Here is a 17,937-nt window from a genome sequence, read left to right as displayed (position 1 = left end):
CCGAGAGCTCGTTAAAGTTGGTCGCGTAATCCGGCTTCCCGGGGACGCATTTTAAATCAGGCGGCGTCGCTAAGTGCGGAGAGAGGTGAAAGGATGGGCCGAATTAAAATGCCATTGGGGCTCCGCCGTCGTCCTCGCGTGCGAGGCGATGCGGTCGGCCCGCCATGGCGACCTTTGGAAAATGCAGAGGTGCCCACGTTTCGCCGGACGGAAAAGGAGGAGGAGAAGGTCGGAGCCATTTCAAGGCGGGGGAGCGAAAAGTGCACCCTTGGAAATGTACATCCGGGCTATAAATACAGCTGTAGCGCAAGACCAGGGAGCTATGGAAATGGCCTGGTGGTGGGTGGGGGGGACTTGTACGGTACATCACTGCCAGATGTCGCTGTGTGAGAGCAAATGAAAGGATGTTTATTCCCCTCCCTTTTTTTTTTTTGTTGTATTGGCCGCCGACGACAATAGAGGCAGGTAATCAGGCAGCGCTCTGGCTGCCTGGGAAAATGCAAATTGCCATCTTTCAGTTTCGTAACAAAGAGGGAAACAGGGACAGGAGTCTTTGTGTCCCGCAGAGCCGTGATGGACTCCGCGAGACGAGGAGGAGGCCGTTTCCCCCCCCCCCCCCCCCTTCAAAGCGAATTTAGCCGGATTGATTCGAGCGCCGTCCTCGGGCGAGAGAGAGCAGCTTCAAAGCCATTGTTTCTCCGAGGCCTCGGAAAACCCGCCGTTGCTGCGCCGAAACAAAGCAAAAAAGCAAAAAAAAAAAAAAATCCTCGCCTGTACTGCCGGGATTGTGTCTGCGTCGCGTCTCTCTCTCTCTCTCTCTCTCTCTCTCTCCCCCTCTGTTTTGTTTCATGCAGTTAATTCATTCCTGGAAAAAGACAATTAGCGCGCTCAATCAAAATCTCGTAGGGTTTGTTTATTCTGGGGTGAGTCCAATTTACCTCCAAAGTTTTGATTAATTCGCCTTTATTAGCCCCAGCGTTCATAGAGATTTTTCCATCCCCGATCCAGCGGTCCTGGTTCTGATTTCAACCTCTGGCCCCGTTTACACGAATACGGGCTTCTCTGAAAACGCACAAGTATTTATGCGCTTCGGCCTTGTGTTTCCACTGAAACCGAAGCCGCACTTTTTCGAAAAAGCTCCTCAGTGTGGATAAGTTTGAAAACGTCGCCTTGCCCGGATTCGTGTAAACGCCGAAAGCGATCTTTTTTTTGGAAACGCTGATGTCACAGCTCTAAACCCCTCCCCCGCCCTGCAACCTGAGCCGGCAGTGAGGTGCAGTGACTACTACTACTACTACTACTACTGACTTGTGGATTATTAACTGAAATTAGGTCAAACCCAGGACAAAATTTGGGGAAAGTTTTTTTGAAATATTTGTCCACAACATTCTCACCAGAGTCGCAGTCTTCATAAAAAAGCTGAGGTGTTCTTTACATTTTTGTCTGTTTGTATTTTTGTCTCGTCCCAATCACTTCAGAAGATGAGATTAAAACTTTACTCCAAGCTGCCTCCAACCCTTTAGCAGTTTAATATACACTAATGCAATATCTGGAGGCCAATTTTCAAAATGACATAATTCCACTGGTATCGATCGATACAAATAACATTTGTATCGATATGATCAATATTTAGATCGTTCCGCCTACGACATAGTTTTGCACTGATGTTTCTTATTGAGTTAGTTTGGGTTTTATTGTTTTATTTCGTCGGCATTTTATAGAGAGGTGATATTTTCCACTGTAGTATTTTCCTTTCTTAAGTTTGCCTTTAGGAGGTGTGATTTCTTAATGTGTGTGTGTGTGTGTATGTGACGGTGCATTTATACATGAGGCCACCGCGCCTGTCTCATTCAGCGTCACCGCAACGAAACACATTTCTTTGGTAAAGTTGAGGCTCAGAACATCCGAGGCCGAGCTTCTAGTTTGGTTTCAGCCTGGGCAGGACTGGCCGCCTTTTGTCTCCTCTTCTTCTTGATCAGTACCTACACCAGCTGTTGTCGTCGGATATGTTTTTTTTTTTTTTGTTGTTGCCGCATTGTGGCTCGTTAAATTTGCTTTCAACCGGCGACAGAATATACAGATGGAGGCGCCCGTTTTTGACGAGCTCCTCGGAGCTCAATCGTTTCGGAACATATTTTCTATGATTAATATTATTTTTTAGCCCAGTTTTGAAAATTCAAATCGGCTGTTTTGTAGGGACAATTAAGCAACGGCAACACAATGGAACATTTCTTTAGTGTGCACATGCTTCAGAGGGGATAGGGGAAGACTTCACTGTATAATGGTCATTAAAGGTTCTTTTGCATTAGCAATCCAAAAAACCTTTATAAAGCTAAATAGGCGTCACTGCCCTTTGACCAAAAATTCAGAAATGTGTTGTTTTTTTTTTAGTACTCATGTGCCCAAATATTATAATAAATACAGTCAGAAGTAGCAGTAGTAGATGGAAACAGACTGGCTTCTTCAGTATGTTTTTTTTTTTTTTTTATAGAAAATTCAGAAAAGCTGTATTTGATTTGGATAGACGCCTTCATCCGGCTGTATTATCACTCAAGCACTGAACCAGCTTCAATCAACCATCAACCTTATTCCAGCCAGCTGGGCCCTCCTTGCAGGGGCAGCTGTCTTGCTCCTTCATCGCACTTTGTTAGTCTTGTTGTGCGGCCACTATTGTTGTCGCACCTTCTCTTTGTCCGAGGCGAAAACTCTTGTTCAAAGACCAAAGAGTTACTGTTCAGTCTTCGATCAATTTCACACTTTCACAGCCCACTTTACAATTTCACACTTGTTAGGCCCATTAGGGTTCAGACGTGCTTTATATTGTGTTTTTTCTGTTTGGTGGCAGAGGGTTTATTTTCTCGTTTGGGTTTTTTGAGTACAGACTATAGTTTTGAGTATAGTTCAAAATAGCCTTGTTACATTTATTTTTTGGATTTCACAGCACCTATTGGTCATTTTACATTGTAGTTTTGCAATAGTTTCTTTTTTGTATAGCTTTTAGCCTTAGCCTTCTGCCATTTTTTCCCCCCTGGCCAATAAACAAATTGGCTGTAACAAGATCTGGGGCCTTGTGTTGGCTACTTATTCGTTTGCACTGATTTATTCATCCTGTAAGTTGTAACAAGTGCTTTATTCATTTAATTTGTCTTGTAAGATTTCCACCATGCTTGGCGCTGATTTGGCAAGTGTTGCTGCAAATCTCTCCCTTGTCTTTTGAACCGCTGTCGAACAGATGAACGGATCCTGATCCAAACTTTATGGTAAGGCGGAGGCAGGAGGCTATAACATCAAGTCAGACTTTTGTGTATATTGATAAATGGAGCCAAGCTTGCCACGGCAATGACTTTATTCCTTTGCTGCACGGAACCCAACGCTGAGCGTCTTTTGGACCCTTTACATTTTTACAGTCTTTGGTATGACTCGGCCGGGGATCGAACCCACAACCTACCAGTCTCAGGGTGGACACTACCCTACCACTAGACCACTGAGCTGATCAGATGTGCGTGTTACCAGTATGAAATGTTCTCACCCATCTAACCTTTCTCTTCCTTAGCCAATCGGTGCTGTTCTCAGGGCCGTGTTTACGCAAAATCCAAGTCGATTAACAATTGACTCTGCACTGCCACAACTTACCATAAGTGTCATCGGTGTGCATTCAGGTAACAAGGTCACTGATGGGTAAGTCACACCCCTGGTGTCCTTGGCAAGAACATTCTCCAGCACGAGCTCCATTCTTGCGAACTCTGTGCGTCTGGCACCACAAAGGGTGCGATTCTTGGCGCCGGGCCGTGGTACGTATGTGTAAGGTATAAGCTTCCAGCAGTAGTATCTTGCAGAAAGAAAAGCGATAACATGGACTAAGTTGAAAGTAACACTGAGCATGCCCTGTATACTTCAGAATCGCTTCTTATTCTTGGAAAATATGCGAAAACATAAAGGCGTGAATTCTATGAGGGCACTCCAGTGCTCGTCGTCATGCTGTTAATAGAATCTTTTATGAGTGCATAAGATACTGATGCATTAAGGAGCCGCAAAGTTACTTGACGTGAGAGGATATGTCCATTAACCAACGCTCCAGTGTGTTTCTTCTTTATTTCACGGTGGAGCCGATTGATTTGATGCTCAGCCGTGGCCGTGGGTAGGAAGCCGTTGGGGGTGGTGGCCATTCATTAGGCTTGTTGATCCCAGTTTAGCCTGCAGGTATGACTAATCTATTAGGCCCCAGCCACCACTCACTGGCTGTGCATTGAGAGAAATGCACACAATGGCGGCGGGACAAAACCTGCACATCGCTGAAAGGCCTTTTTTTATTACGTGATGTATCCATGTTCAGCCAAGCGCATCACCTGTAGCTCTCGGCTTACCGCCGGCCAAAAGGAGGGGGGGGGGGGGGGCAGGAATATTGCTTCCTGCAGAGTAATAAGAAGCCAGGGCAGAGCCCAGTGCAATGTGATGCAACAGGGAAAACTTGCACCGTCGTCGTTTTTATTCTAAGAAAAACATACAAGATTCATTTTTTTTCCTGTTTGTATTCCAAACCATGTTTCACATAAGAGGCAATGGAATCTACATATTTGTGTCTATGGTAGCATCATGAAGTGAAAGCAGAGAGTTTGAGTACAACTAATGACTGAAAAGGTAAAATAAGATAAAGTAATATAGTATTATATGTATGTATATATATATATATATGTATATATATACATATATATATATATATATAGTATATATAAGTAATATCTATGATGTTTAAATGTAAGTATTGGGTCAGCTTGTGAAGATGATATTCCAAAAACACTTGGAAGGACTTGGATTAAAGAATGAATGGGACATTCAGAACCTTAGAAAAAAATTTAAAAGAAAATTTGAAAAAAACAATTCCCTGTTAATGTACAAAAAAAAAGAGATCCGATAGAGATGTGTGGATACATGCACCAAGCATTTATTAAGAACAAACAACAAGTTGGGCGTGTGCTTTTCTATGGCACTGTGTATCTAATCTTCCGCAGTGTGGATGAGATGGTATTTGTAAATGCATGGCTCTAGATTTTGCTGTTACTGAGAGTGTTTATGGATCGTTTTCCGCTTAAATCCCCCAACTTGATCGAAAGAAAAATTCACTCCGAACGGTCCGGATCAAAATCTTCTGATTGGCATCCACACATGCAGCACTTTTATTCCGTTTGAGACTGCATTAAAATGCTATGTGTCCACATAAATGCTGCCAATTTTGGCTTTAGAAGAAGGTGTGAGCTGGATGTGGATTAAAGTCTTAAAAAATCGATCCATTCCCCATCTGGAGGTGATTATCTGAAACGAGCCAAAAAGTCAAAACTCTAACTTTGTTAGAAACTGTCACTCAAAATTAGTCCGAGTCCTGCGTCTCGAGCTATGACATGACTAAAACGGTGCACAAAACCATCCGCAAGCTAGCAGTAGTTTTCCTATTTTGACAAAACCTGGCTGTAGCTCCTCGTCAGACTCAGTACAATGCAAATAGGAGCTTTCCATGCAAGCCTGTGAGATGGATGAAAACCGCCACATACATTGTGAAACGGAAGTGAAAAATAGCAGTCCTAAAATAACAATTGCCTTCGTCAGATACGTATCAGAGAGTCAGACCCTCGAACGCACCGGCATGGAGTTGGCTGTGTCGTACCTCTATACCAACCCTCATTGCCCATTCAGGTGTGACAGATTAAAATTGAAAGTGAAGCCCAGTCCACGCCCCCCGTTCATATGAAATACACCCCCGCAAACCTCGCCGATCTCGCTGCCGTGCGCTGCCGCCCGCTCCCCCTTCCGCGGCAGCGCACGGTCGGCCGGGCTTAATTAGCCGAGGCTGTAGCCGTTAGCGTCGGCTACGGCCTCTCTGCATCCGGGCTCAAAGGCTTTAACGTACTTGAATATGCTCGATGATACGGGTTGACGAGCGGCATGTAAAAAAAACAACCCCGGCATTAGTGCTGTTGCCCTCTTAATATGCAGCCTCCGACACTTGTCAAGCAAAAGGCCGGTCAGGATGCAACAAGCTGACTTGAACCCTAATGAGGCCCCGAGACACCGGTGCATGATGGGAAGCAGATGCACAACAATTCCTCAATTAACCCACCTGCTCTGATACGGAGGGACCTTTAACACTGCCTCTCCCCCAAGAGCTCGGACACGGCTATCCGCTAAAGCAAGGCTGGGAGACCCGTAGGGAGACGCATGGTGGGGACAAAAGGAGCCGAAAAAGCAGGAGGACAATAGCCTCGCTGCGGAGTCGCGGCGCCGCGACACCGGCAGGGCCTGCGGGAGTGTAATTCATCAGCCGGTGAAGGCCTCTGCGGACACATTTACTCAGTGTGTCACAGGGAAACATATTTTTTCCCCCCCTCGGCTGACTCGCGGCACATCAGCGCCCTTGTCTGGGAGTTTCCCCCAGCAGCGTAATAAGATCCCGTCCCAGCGAGCCGCGCCGGCCGCAGCCAGGGAATTTTTCAAAGTTCAAGCTCATTATTGACGCACACAGCGGCAGCAATGGTGAATTAGGCGCGCCGGGATTGGTCCGACTCCTATCGGGCCGCATGGCTTCCGATCGACTCGGCCGGCGTCCGTGGAGGAAGTGTAAAAGTTCCATTAAAAGAGGTGATTTTTTTTAACAGGGCTTTCAACTTTCAGTTGAAAGTGATGAAATTACAGCTCTGAGAAATTGTCGCACTTGAGTCACTTTGCCTCACTTCACTGCTGGGCTTCTGGGTTGTTGCCAAGAGAGAAGCTATTGAGTGCTTGAAATACAACGATTTTCCCCCCTTTTAGTGCCGTGGAATTTTTTTTTTTGTAGGATTAGAAACATTTAAAAATTGGTGGATTAAGACATTTGTTACTTTTGTAAAAAAAAAACAGCGCAACTGCATAAAAGTGAAGGCGGAACAAATCTGAGAATCATGAATATGAAACGAACTCAGCATCAGGTAAATAACATCCATTTGTTTTTTGTGTGCTGGTAATGCGCAAGCTACGTGGGCAGCTAAATTGCAAAGAGGCATAAAAATATGCCCAGCGGCGTGTAATTATGGTCCATTTTCAAGCACAAATGTACATTTTTAGGCTTTAAAAGGGACTCGTTATTATGCACGCTGTGCATGTAAAAATCACTCCATTTGGGCAAATCTTGATGGTTTCCCACTGCTAGTGGAGACAGGAAGTGAATGCAAGTATAAACCATAGATAACACATCCAGCAGTTGCTAACGAGGAAGCCAATTAGCAAATTTTAGCCAATCTTTTAAATGCAGGATTCTTCTATGTCATGCAGGGTCGTCTGATACCTCTTTGTGTTTTTTTTTTCTTGCCCTGTTTCATGTCACAACCCACCATGAAGCTTGACGACGTCCGAGCCTTTTAGTGTCGCTCCGTCTTTCAACTTTTCACCACGTCCGTCTTCCAGGCTCTAATCAAAAGGTGCTTTCAGGCGGTCTTTTCACCCTGATACCAGTTTGCGTCTGTTTTGGTGACAGGGTCAGGAAAATGTGTCGCAATCTGCCCTTTACAGGTTCCAGCGTGTAAAAAAAATTGCTTGACATATGATTCTTATATTGGTAAAAGGTTAATATACTGCCCGTAAAAACATTAATAAAAGTGTATACTCGCAGTAAAATAAAAGTCATTTGGTTTTCCTACCCATAGAACGGTTCTTGTTCAGATATAAGAATATACATAGAGCTGCCGTATTGTGCCGCCATGATTCTAAGGAAGCCCACAGTGGACAATCCAGCCCGCCTGATGCATTTGACCCGACAGCCTGACAGTAGTTCGCTGGCAAGTTCAGGAGAGGGAGGGTGAGTGCAAGAGTGCCGCAATCAAAAGTCACTTTATGTAACTGTTTCTTCTGAAAATCTCCAAATTATGCACACTTAACCTTTAAAAGCCAAAGAAGAAAAAGTGCAGACTGTCAGCATGGCTGTTGCCAAAGATGCTGTACATAGCAGCGGCGACAGTCTTGTCACAAGTGGGTAGTGGTTGGGTGTAACACTTGGCACATCCTTGCCTAGCCACCAGAATTTCTCTCCTGTCGTGGATTCCTCTGGCCAAAGTTACAGGTTCGAAGCAAAACTGGCGACCAAAATTCCATCTAATTGTGAAAAAGTATTGGTTGTTATAATTTTGTTTTGTTCCCTTATAATTCACAAAATGATGTCAACACAAAAAAAAAAAAAGTACTGCATAACGTGAATTAGTTAAACATCTACACAGTGAAACACTGCCATTAGTTGTTTGCTACATGCAAAAATGCAGTCTCTATTTTTTTCTCCAAAATACTTTCATTGTGAGATGTGTTATCAAATGTTAACAAAATGCTGCTTGTTTCCAGTAGGATTTTCAGTACACTTGTTTTCGGTTTGTTCTGATTCTTTTGTTACGATTTGCACCAAATTGGAATTGATCTTGAAAGCGTGCTTTGACTCTACTTTTACTCATGGGGAATTTAACCACGTTGCGCGAGTCATTCACCACGGGGGCGGGTGGCATGAATCAAACTGATCTGATCAAGCAGAATTCACGGATGGCGAAGCAATGCCAGCAAAGCAAAACTCACTGGAGGGGCAGGTCAAACATTGGCGGTGCGCCTTGCACACCGCCGGATGATTGGCAGCTCGTCCTTTTGGGGAATGTATGAATTTGATGCAAATGGGTTTTAAAATAATAAAATGCATGATTTATTGAAAAAAAGCATCGTCGAGAACAATCAGCTCAAGCGCTGAAATGAGGAAGTTTCTTCAAATACGGAGCACTGTTGTGAACCCGCTGCATGGGTCACGCTATACTTGCACAGCGGCTTGATTACTTCCCAACAGTCAATCTGTTTCCAGTTCCCATGGTTCCCAAAAGTCAATGGGCATCCTTTTTGTTGTGTGAGATCGCTGTCAAACATATAATAGTATTCAGATATTTGCATATTTTTATGAATACAAAATCTAACATCTGCAAATGTTCAACTGTAAGCACAAGATAAGAGTCAGACAACATTGAAATAACTTCTCTAGGGTCACCAACAATGAAAATTAATGAAACCTTAAAGTTGCAAATCAATTTTTTTAAAGATCTTACGGCATAACTTATACAAATAAAAAAAAAAGGGAACAGGGGTTATGGGAGTGAGAAGTGAGCGAGCTCGCAGAAACCACAGAAGAAGACCAGGAAAAGAGTAGTCAACAATGGCTGTTGCTAAAGAGACAAGCGTGGACGCTGTAGTTGTGTAGTTTTTCAGTTTTACCACAACTGGACGGCATTCTCACATCAGAAGAACAAAAAAAATTGACTTTCTCAGTGGACTGGCTTTAACAACAAGCAATTAAAAGCGGGCCAAAGTGGCGCGGTACAAAGCAGCGAGTGAAGTTTCTTTTTACTCCCCTTATTCAAACACTCTCCATGTTTTCTTTTATTTTGTTTGCATCAGTGATTCAAAACCGGTCTGCCTTTGACCCGCCATCGCCCCTTAATGACGAGCCAGGATTTAAAAAAGACAAACTGAAGCAACCAGGCGACACGGTGGCGCAGTGGTTAGCGCTGCCGCCTCACAGCAAGAAGGTTGTGGGTTCGATTCCGGGGCCCGGGCCTGGGACCTTTCTGTGTGGAGTTTGCATGTTCTCCCCGTGTCTGCGTGGGTTCTCTCCGGGTTCTCCGGCTTCCTCCCACAGTCCAAAAACATGCATGTGAGGTCAATTGAACACTCTAAATTGTCCGTAGGTGTGCATGTGAGTGCGAATGGTTGTCTGTGTCTATGTGGCCCTGCGATGAACTGCCGACTTGTCCAGGGTGTCACCCTGCCTTCGCCCTAAGACAGCTGGGATAGGCTCCAGCAGACCCAGTGACCCTGAATAGGATTAAGCGGGTATAGAAGATAAATGAATGAATGAATGAAACAACCAGCGTGTGGTGCAGCGAGAGAGGGAATTCCGTTGCATTTTCAATGAAACCGAAAACCAACAAGTAGATCCTAGAAAAACAGCTTGGGGACTATTAGCATAGCTGTGATAGCCTCGCATCAATGTCTCTGTAAGAGTAACATTGAAATAGCAGTCCTTAATAAGCCATTGATCTCAAGGTTGTTACAACATACGCAGCGCTTTTACGGACTCAATGCGCTTTCATGGACGAGCGTGAGCTTAAGTCTAAATACTGCAGAGCCGTTTCACAAAGAGTCAAAAACAGGTGTCTTTAGCTGAGTGCCCAATCGTTTAAATATATAACAAACGCTACAAAGCACTATTACAACTGCTCAGATAACTTTCCAGCATTGATCACAAGGCTGACATAATCAGAACATTTCAGTGAACACGTTTTACAGACTCGGTTGGCGTTTTTTTTTTTTTTTTGAAATGGAGAATAGATGGAATTAAGAGAAACAGCAAGTGAGGAACATTTTCAGTCAGAGCTGAGAACATTCGCGGAATTCTTGACATCCAACACTGCTCCGTTGAAAAAGGGAAAAAAAAAAAAAAAAAAAGCTTTTCAGTCAGAGTTTGCACTTTGTTCTTGGTGTATGAAAATCAATACCTCATGTAGTTGGCATCTACTGTAGTGGGATTTCAGATCATCATCGCCACCTACTGTTTAGGATTATTTATTTATTTTTTGGGATGGGGGAGGGGAGGGTGAAGATCCACTGGAAAGAGGTCCGCAATCCTTTGAGCCACAACCCATCGTTTAATCTTGCAGTTAGCACCCCCCCCCCCCTCCCCCACCCGCTGCTAGAGGGCGTAGTTGAAGACAGCATCCTAACAGAAATGAAGAGGGTTTGCACTCTTCCCTGACTCCCCAAACTCCCCAAAGGTCCGTCACTTGGTGGTCCCCTTGGAAACAAAACCTGGTAACAAGAGTTGACCCTCCTGATTGTGATTTATATGTATCATAACATTAGCATTCATTAGGAGCACATTTCAAGCTATTTTAGAGGGGGGGTTTTTTTGTTTTGTTTTTTGAAGTTGCAGCACATATTTGCCCACGTGTAAATGCTGTTCCTATTTACTTCTGTGGCTTGGGCAACTGCTCTGAGGGGCGCAAGGAGGCAGATCCACATGTAAAGAAGAGAATATTAAGAGATGGAATCAGCAGACTGAGATGTTGTGCGATGTTGACGCTCTACCCCGGAGGAAATGACACCGCCAGAGCTTCACATAGCATTTTTTTTTTATGAGTTTGTACTGACAACGATGAGCATCGCATATCGCATATCATGTATACATATTGCCCCTTTAGGAATTGGGTGCACTCGATATCATCTCAGCGCAACTTGTGAATAATAACGCAAATCATATGGCAACAAAAGAAACAAAAACATGATCAATTCCTCATTTGCCTCGTGCTATAATATCATCACTGTTGATAATCCAAACATTAGGAGACCGGAGGACCCCCCCCGCCCCCCTCCCCCTCGTCCCCGTGGACCCCACGCGCACGCTGTTGCGTCCGCCCCTGGCGAGCCACTCATCATTGGCGGTCATCTGTGCGCGCACGCCTTCCGCGCCTCGCGTGGTACGTACAGTAGCTGTCAGTTGCGGTTTGCGCACACAGTCGGCGGCAGCACGCTGAACGCGGAGACGCTGCTGGCAGTGGTGGTCGTGGTGGGAAAGAAAAATCTGCAGCGAGACGCGCACTTTGTGGCGAGGACGCGTGTTTCTTCTTCTTCCTTCTTCTTCCTCTTCTTCTTCCTTCTTCTTCTTCTTCTTCTTCTTCTTCTTCTTCTTCTTCTTCTTCCTCTCTTTCTTTTTTTTGGACCCGGTTCTTATCACTTGCACTGGAGGACTGACCGTGCGTGCTCGTGCGTCCCGAGATGAACCAAACCGCCAGCGTATCGCACCAAGTCAAATGCCAGTCCACCAAGGCCATCAAGGTAAGCGTTGGACTCCGAGTGTCTTTCACCTGCTCGCGCCAACTTCACCAGTTGTTTTTAATGTATTTATTGACGGCTTTATTTTTTTTTTTAAATTTTGACGCATAATCAGCTGCGGCTCACAACTTCAGTGCGGCATGCGCATTGGCGCGCGGCACTTTTGGGTACGGATGTGAGGATGCTGCACGGCGGCGCCCTCGAGTCGTTGAAGCCGCGTGCGTGGATGTGGCTGCTGAATAAACGAGTGGAGGAAAAATGCGGTTTGTTAACCTGTGTGTCAGTCAGGGGTGATTTATTTATTTATTATTATTTTTAAGAAAGGCGGTGGGCGGTTCGGACGACTGGTGCAGTGGCGGGATTCCATTCCCGTCACGTCGCGCGCAGTGTTACTCGTGCGGCGGCTGGAGGTTGTTTCTGCTTCCTTCCGAGCTCGTTCGTGATGGGGACGGGGGGAGAACCCCCGCGTGTGGTTGAGTGGCGCATCACTTGCGCGACTTCGCCGTGCGCGCAAGTCTCGACCTGTTGTCTGTGAATCGCGTCGGGGGGGGGGGGGGAGAAAAGAAAGAAGAAAAAAAAAAGTAGACGCAAAGGTGACCACGCGAGCGACGTGTAGCGGTGACGCTTCCGTCGGGGCTGCTGCGTCCACGTCGTCTCCTCCGCCTCGAGCCCGGAGAAGTACACGGCAAGCGCTCTCCGCTGCAGTCTGCGCGCGTGCATGCGCGCGCGCGAAAAAATAAGAAGAAGAAGAAGAAGAAAAAAGCGTGGTGTGTGCGCGCGTATGTGTGTGTGTGTGTGTGTGTGTGTGTGTGTGTGTGTTCGCATCGATTTTCGCCGCGGCTTCTGCATCACTTTTCCATCTCGGAGTCCCAGCAGAGGAAAATTTTGCCTGGGCGGGGGTGGGGGGGGCTCGGTGGTATCGATCCCGCTCTGCACCGTCCCAGGGACTCAGATGTTGAAAAGCCAGGCTACATATTTAAGGCGTGCTGGAGGTGCAGCCTGGAATGAGATGATGGGTGGGCGGCTTTTAAAAGAGGTTAATGAAGTCTCCATGGTTTTCCACTCTGTGTGGCCGGATGCCCTCGCTGCTTCTAATATAGTCGCCTGCACCGCATCGGGTGCCGGGGCACCTGATGCTGGGTCAGGTGTCTTTGTGACCCCTGAGCTGCAGGTGCCGCCTGGTTCTCCCCCGTCGAAGCCAATCAGGAGTAAAAAAAAAAAAAAAAAAAGTGAGGCAAGAAAAGCCTCCGCGCTCGTGGTTCTGATGAACCCGCCTGCCGGTGTCTTCTTCAGCAGCAGGAGACACTGGTTACAACCTTGTGGTTTTGTCTTCCCTGGTCTTCTTCTGTGGTTTTTCAGAAGGTTGCTCTTCCCCCTCAAAAGACCCTTCTGAAGGAAGATCGCTTTTAAGACGACCGATTGAAAGCGTCGCTTCTGGGTTCCGTCTGCTGATCTTTAGCCGAAGATGAAACGGTCGTCTGAAGGCACAGAGGCGCTTGCTCATAAAAAGGCAACACAACTTCCTTCATCATGCAAAAGTACCTCCTGTTTGTTGTGCTGGCGCAATTCGTTCAGATCAAATAATGATTTATGGGAAGAGCACTTGAGCTTAATCACCCCCCCCCCCCCCCCCGACCCCCCCCTCCACACCCCCATCCCGCGTGTTGGCTGCATGCGGCAGGAAATACACTTTGTCAGTTTCCATGAAAGAACGGGCGTGACGGAGCGTCGTGTTGGCAGAGGTGTCTGGAAGCTATTCTTCGTGAGTGTTGTTTTTCTTGCGAACGAGGATTGTGCAAACCGCCGCTGTCGTCCAGATGGAAGTCCAAAGATCCACGTTTAGTCCTCCGATGAAATAACTGTTTGTACTGCTTAAGTGCGTTATTTGCACTGTGAGGGAAAAAAAAAACAAACAAAAAAAAAACTGCCACGGGAGGCGAAGAAAAGATGCGTTTGTGGAAATCCTCACTGATCCCGAGTCAGAAAATCTAAAATCAGAGAACGCCGTATTCGCCAAAGTGCATCAAATGGACACACGGGACTTTGACTTGGCCGTCGGTGCTAAGAACGAGGAAACTAAACAAACAACGGAGAGCTGCAGTCAAATGGGTTGGGGAAATGATTACGAAAGCAGCTTTTGCTAAAAAAAAAACCCAAAAAAACAACGATTTTTTTTTTTTCCAACTCTTTGAATGGCCTGTAGAAAATGTATATGGAAGGCAGCAACACGACTTTATCACTTATGAACGTAACAAACAGTCTAACCTGGTTGCTACACTAAAGTGGTCCGCTGCGCAAAACAGAACCTAGCTAGCCAGCTCACGCTAGCTAGGAAGCTAATTCCACAATGTCACAAAATCTGCTTCGGCTTTGACATATGATCTTATATGTTATGTGTAATCACGAGGCAACCTAGCGGATGAAAACCTCGTTACGTCACTCGTGATTGATGGCGCGTCCATTGATCGTCTCCGTGTTCGCGTACATATTTCCCCATTGATCCGCAGGCTAATGGACGTCAATAATCTGCGGTTTACACACAGCCACAGACACATTAAAAAAAATGTTGCATACGTGTTACTGCTGCTGGCAGAACCTGAAAATTTGGTCCGACAGCCGGCCTGCGCTCGGCCCTCTATTACCCACCGGAGAGCCTTTACCGCGCGACGCCGCCGCTCTCAGTTTAGCCGATACGTTGAATCCCGCCGGTTCGATTCATCCGGGAGCTGCCGCGGACGCGGGGACAGACTTTTAAAGGCTGAAATGACGGCGCTCTGAACTGGCAGCTAATTGGCCTCGGCAGCCAGGGGAGAGGCGCCGCGGACGAGGCCCAAATATAAAGCGAAAAAAAGCGCCTTCAGTGGACTCCAGTTCAGTTGAACACACACTGAACCAGCGATAAAAAGGAAGAAGAAGAGAAAAAAAACCAAACAAACCCGAGCTGTTTGGTGAAGGCAGGCGAACCATGTCGCCCGCCTGCCCGCTTCTATAATTATATTTGTTTTAATGTGATAGAATGAGGAGGTGAGAAAACAGTGGAGCATCTGAGGTGAGACGGATGAAAAAAAAAAACAAAACAAAAAAAAAACCCAGCTTGAATTGTTTCCTCGCGTCTCGCTCCGAGATGCGTATTGACACGTTGAGAGGGAGAGGAAAAAAAACAAACAGGGAAAAAAAAAACAAAAAAAACCCTCCTACATGTAGCTGTAAGCATTGTGGAGAATACGTTCTGTCTTTCCGAGCTGCGAGCAAATAAAAAAGGGAGCGGGAGGGGAAAAAAAAGACACTTTATCTTATTTTTTTCTCCGCGGGAACAAAAAGCGAGCTGAGCTGAATTGGTTTCGGGATGTGCGCTTTGTCTTACGGTGGCAATAAACACGGCCTGAATTACAATCCCGGCGAAGGAGGGAAAGAGAAAGAGAAAGAAAGGAGGAAGGGAAGAAAAAAAGGAAAGAAACGCTCAGCCTTGGTTCGCCTCGAGTGCAAGCGCAGGCATTTTCCGGGTCTCTGCGCACGACGCCGTCGTCACTCTAGGCTTGAAGTTTATTGAAAAAGGTACTCAGTGACTCTCTCCCCCCCCCCCCCTTTTTTTTTTTCCTTTTTTAAAACGTGTCCAACCTCTCCAAAAAAAACAAAAACAAAAAAAACTCGGCGAGCGCTGGTGGTCCTCGCAACCCCGCGGCGCCGGTCTGGAGCTCGGGTTGGGCTGCTCTTTGCCTCGGGCTCCCGCTGAAACACAAGTTGAGGGAGATTCAGCCGGCCTGGCGGGCGGGGGTGGGTGTGTGTGTGTGTGGGGGGAGGGGGGGGGGGGGGGAATCATGGTTGGGATTAACCCGGAGAACCTCCCTGGTGTTGCGCAAGAAAGAAAAAAAAAAAAAGCATTAATCTCTTCACGTCTGACCCCTGTCGTCCGCGGCGGAGGCCTTAGCGCCTCTCTGTTATCCTCTTAAACGCTACCCCCACCTCCCCCACCCACCACCACCACCACCACCACCACCCTTCCCTCTTCTTTCAACCTGGACGAGGCGGCGGCTGCACCCTTTCAAACCGGTCGGCGTCCCCCTACTGGCTGAGTTTAACGAGGTGGGATGCGGCCTGCGCCTCCTGCTGTCAGCGGCTCGGCGGAGGTGTCAGGACCGCCCACACACACACACACACACACACAGACACGCACGCTCACACCACAGCCGGTGTTGTCGGGGGAGCAGCGAAGACTCTGCCAGGACTTTTTTTTTTTTTTTCTTCTTCTTCTTCTTCCCCGCTCAAATGCGGCGGTGATGGGAGGCCAAGGTCTCCGGAGGGCGACGGCAAAACGTCCCTCAAGCGGCGCCGGATACGAATAATGACGTTGTTGGCCGTTTACCTGGAGCCTGAGCTTCCACTTTGCGGAAATGCAGCTATTTCATTAGTCATGAAGAGTCCTGGGAGCGCCGATTCATGTATTTTTAAACTATCTCGAACAATTTGCCTGCAGCGAGCTAATGCCCCGCAGGCTGTAGATGCAGCGGATAAAGGCCAGAAAACTGGCAATCAACGAGTCCCTGGGGGAAACTCAAGTGTTAATATGAAATACGCGAAGATAAGAATTTCCCCCGCTTCCATACAGCAACTCCCAGCTGTTTCTCTCTAATACGGCTTACTTCACTGACATCCTCCGAAGCCTTAACAATATAACACAGATTCCATAAAATCCCTCTGAGATTGAACCCTGCGACGCCCCAGCGGGCCGTGTAGACTGTTTTCAGTCGTTTTTTTTTTTTTTTTTTAATCGATTGAATATTCATTCAGTTTACATTCTGATGTCAGCTCGTTTTGATAAAATATTTTTTCATGTAATAACAGCAAGACAAATTGAAAAGTGGACGTTACGTCAGGACAAACTGAAGGGAATCTTATCTCATTCTATACAGACCAACGACCTAAGAAAAACAAGCTGCTACATTCTGAAAAAATAATAATATATATTTTTGGAAAAACAAGACCTCCGTTTTGTTCACACTACACAAGTTAAGACACCTCCACAACGTGTGAACTGTCAAAAGCTGAGAATCTCCTGTCTCGCTTCTCGCTTGTTTATTCTTCCGTGAAAGACGGCAAAAAAAAAAAAAAAATCCAGCGAGATTTACTATTTGCCTCGAGTACCACCTGGAACCACCAGGGGGCGATGGCAACTCCTCGGCTCCGGCAGCGAGGCAAACGAAGAAGTAATTATCATGGCGGCAATCCGTGAGATTGTCCTTCACTCTGATTTTCCAGTCATTTAAACTGCTTTCCATGATGTTGAAAATCCTATTCACCCACAGGAAGAAAATCTTTTTGCAGCTTGTTTTGAGGTTTCCGTAAAAAAAAAAAAAACAACACACAATGTGAGGCGAAACTTCGCTATTTTTCCAAGGGTAAAAATTCATACATTCCAAGGAATGTATCGTCACATTCCAACCGTTAATTGTGACTCCAACATTTACGCGTGGCAAACTGAAAGCGTGGACGCGTCCTGACGCTTGAGTCGGCTCACAAACACCACAGGATGCTCTATAATTAGCTCCCCAAGTGTAAAAATGCACAGCCGCCCCCCCCCCCCCCCCCCAACACGGAAGATAATGAAAATACACCACCTTTGTGTTCGGTGTGTGAGATGACGTTTTGTCAGACGAAGTGGCAACTGCTGCGTCATGAAGCGATTCATCAATGGCGCCGCTGTTTAAATGTTAATAGGTGGTTTCCTCTGGCTGTCTGGGTGGTGGATTAATAGGGGGTGAGGAGGAGGAGGGGGGGAGGGGGGGGGGCAATAAACCCATTAGAAACGTCTGTCACGTCGTCCGTGCGGTAAAAAAAAAAAAAGTTGTCTCGCACTGGAAATAGATTCCCTTTTTTGTTTTTGTTTTTTTTTTTAAAAAGAGATCTTTTTTGAGAGAGTTTTCACACGCTGACGCTGCTTTGATCGGACACGGGGAGACGGCGCCTCACACTCGGCCGCTTTGACAACTTCTGCCGCCGCCACCGCCGCTGCCAAGGTGATCGTCAGGAGAAGTAATGAGGACGACGCCAGCCGCAGAACTTTAA

At 46.5% G+C, this 17,937-nt stretch overlaps 1 protein-coding gene across 1 annotated transcript in view; it reads left to right on the top strand.

Moving 5' to 3' along the window:
* The first annotated feature begins 11,752 nt into the window (after window positions 1–11,752).
* Window positions 11,753–17,937, top strand: part of LOC142891378 (inactive dipeptidyl peptidase 10-like) — a 218,215-nt gene continuing 212,030 nt past the window's right edge. Inside the window, exon 1 of the mRNA XM_076030859.1 lies at window positions 11,753–11,877. Coding sequence (XP_075886974.1) covers window positions 11,818–11,877 — 60 coding nt within the window. The 5' untranslated portion in view covers window positions 11,753–11,817. The remainder of the gene's footprint in view (window positions 11,878–17,937) is intronic.

The sequence above is a fragment of the Nelusetta ayraudi genome, unplaced genomic scaffold, assembly GCF_046127955.1.
Source record: "Nelusetta ayraudi isolate G7.1 ecotype Tasmania unplaced genomic scaffold, CSIRO-AGI_Nayr_v1 ptg000031l, whole genome shotgun sequence".
In the NCBI taxonomy this organism is placed as follows: Eukaryota; Metazoa; Chordata; class Actinopteri; order Tetraodontiformes; family Monacanthidae; genus Nelusetta; species Nelusetta ayraudi.
The sequence above is the reverse complement of the archived record's forward strand: the minus strand, read 5'-3'. Positions and strand labels throughout refer to the sequence as shown.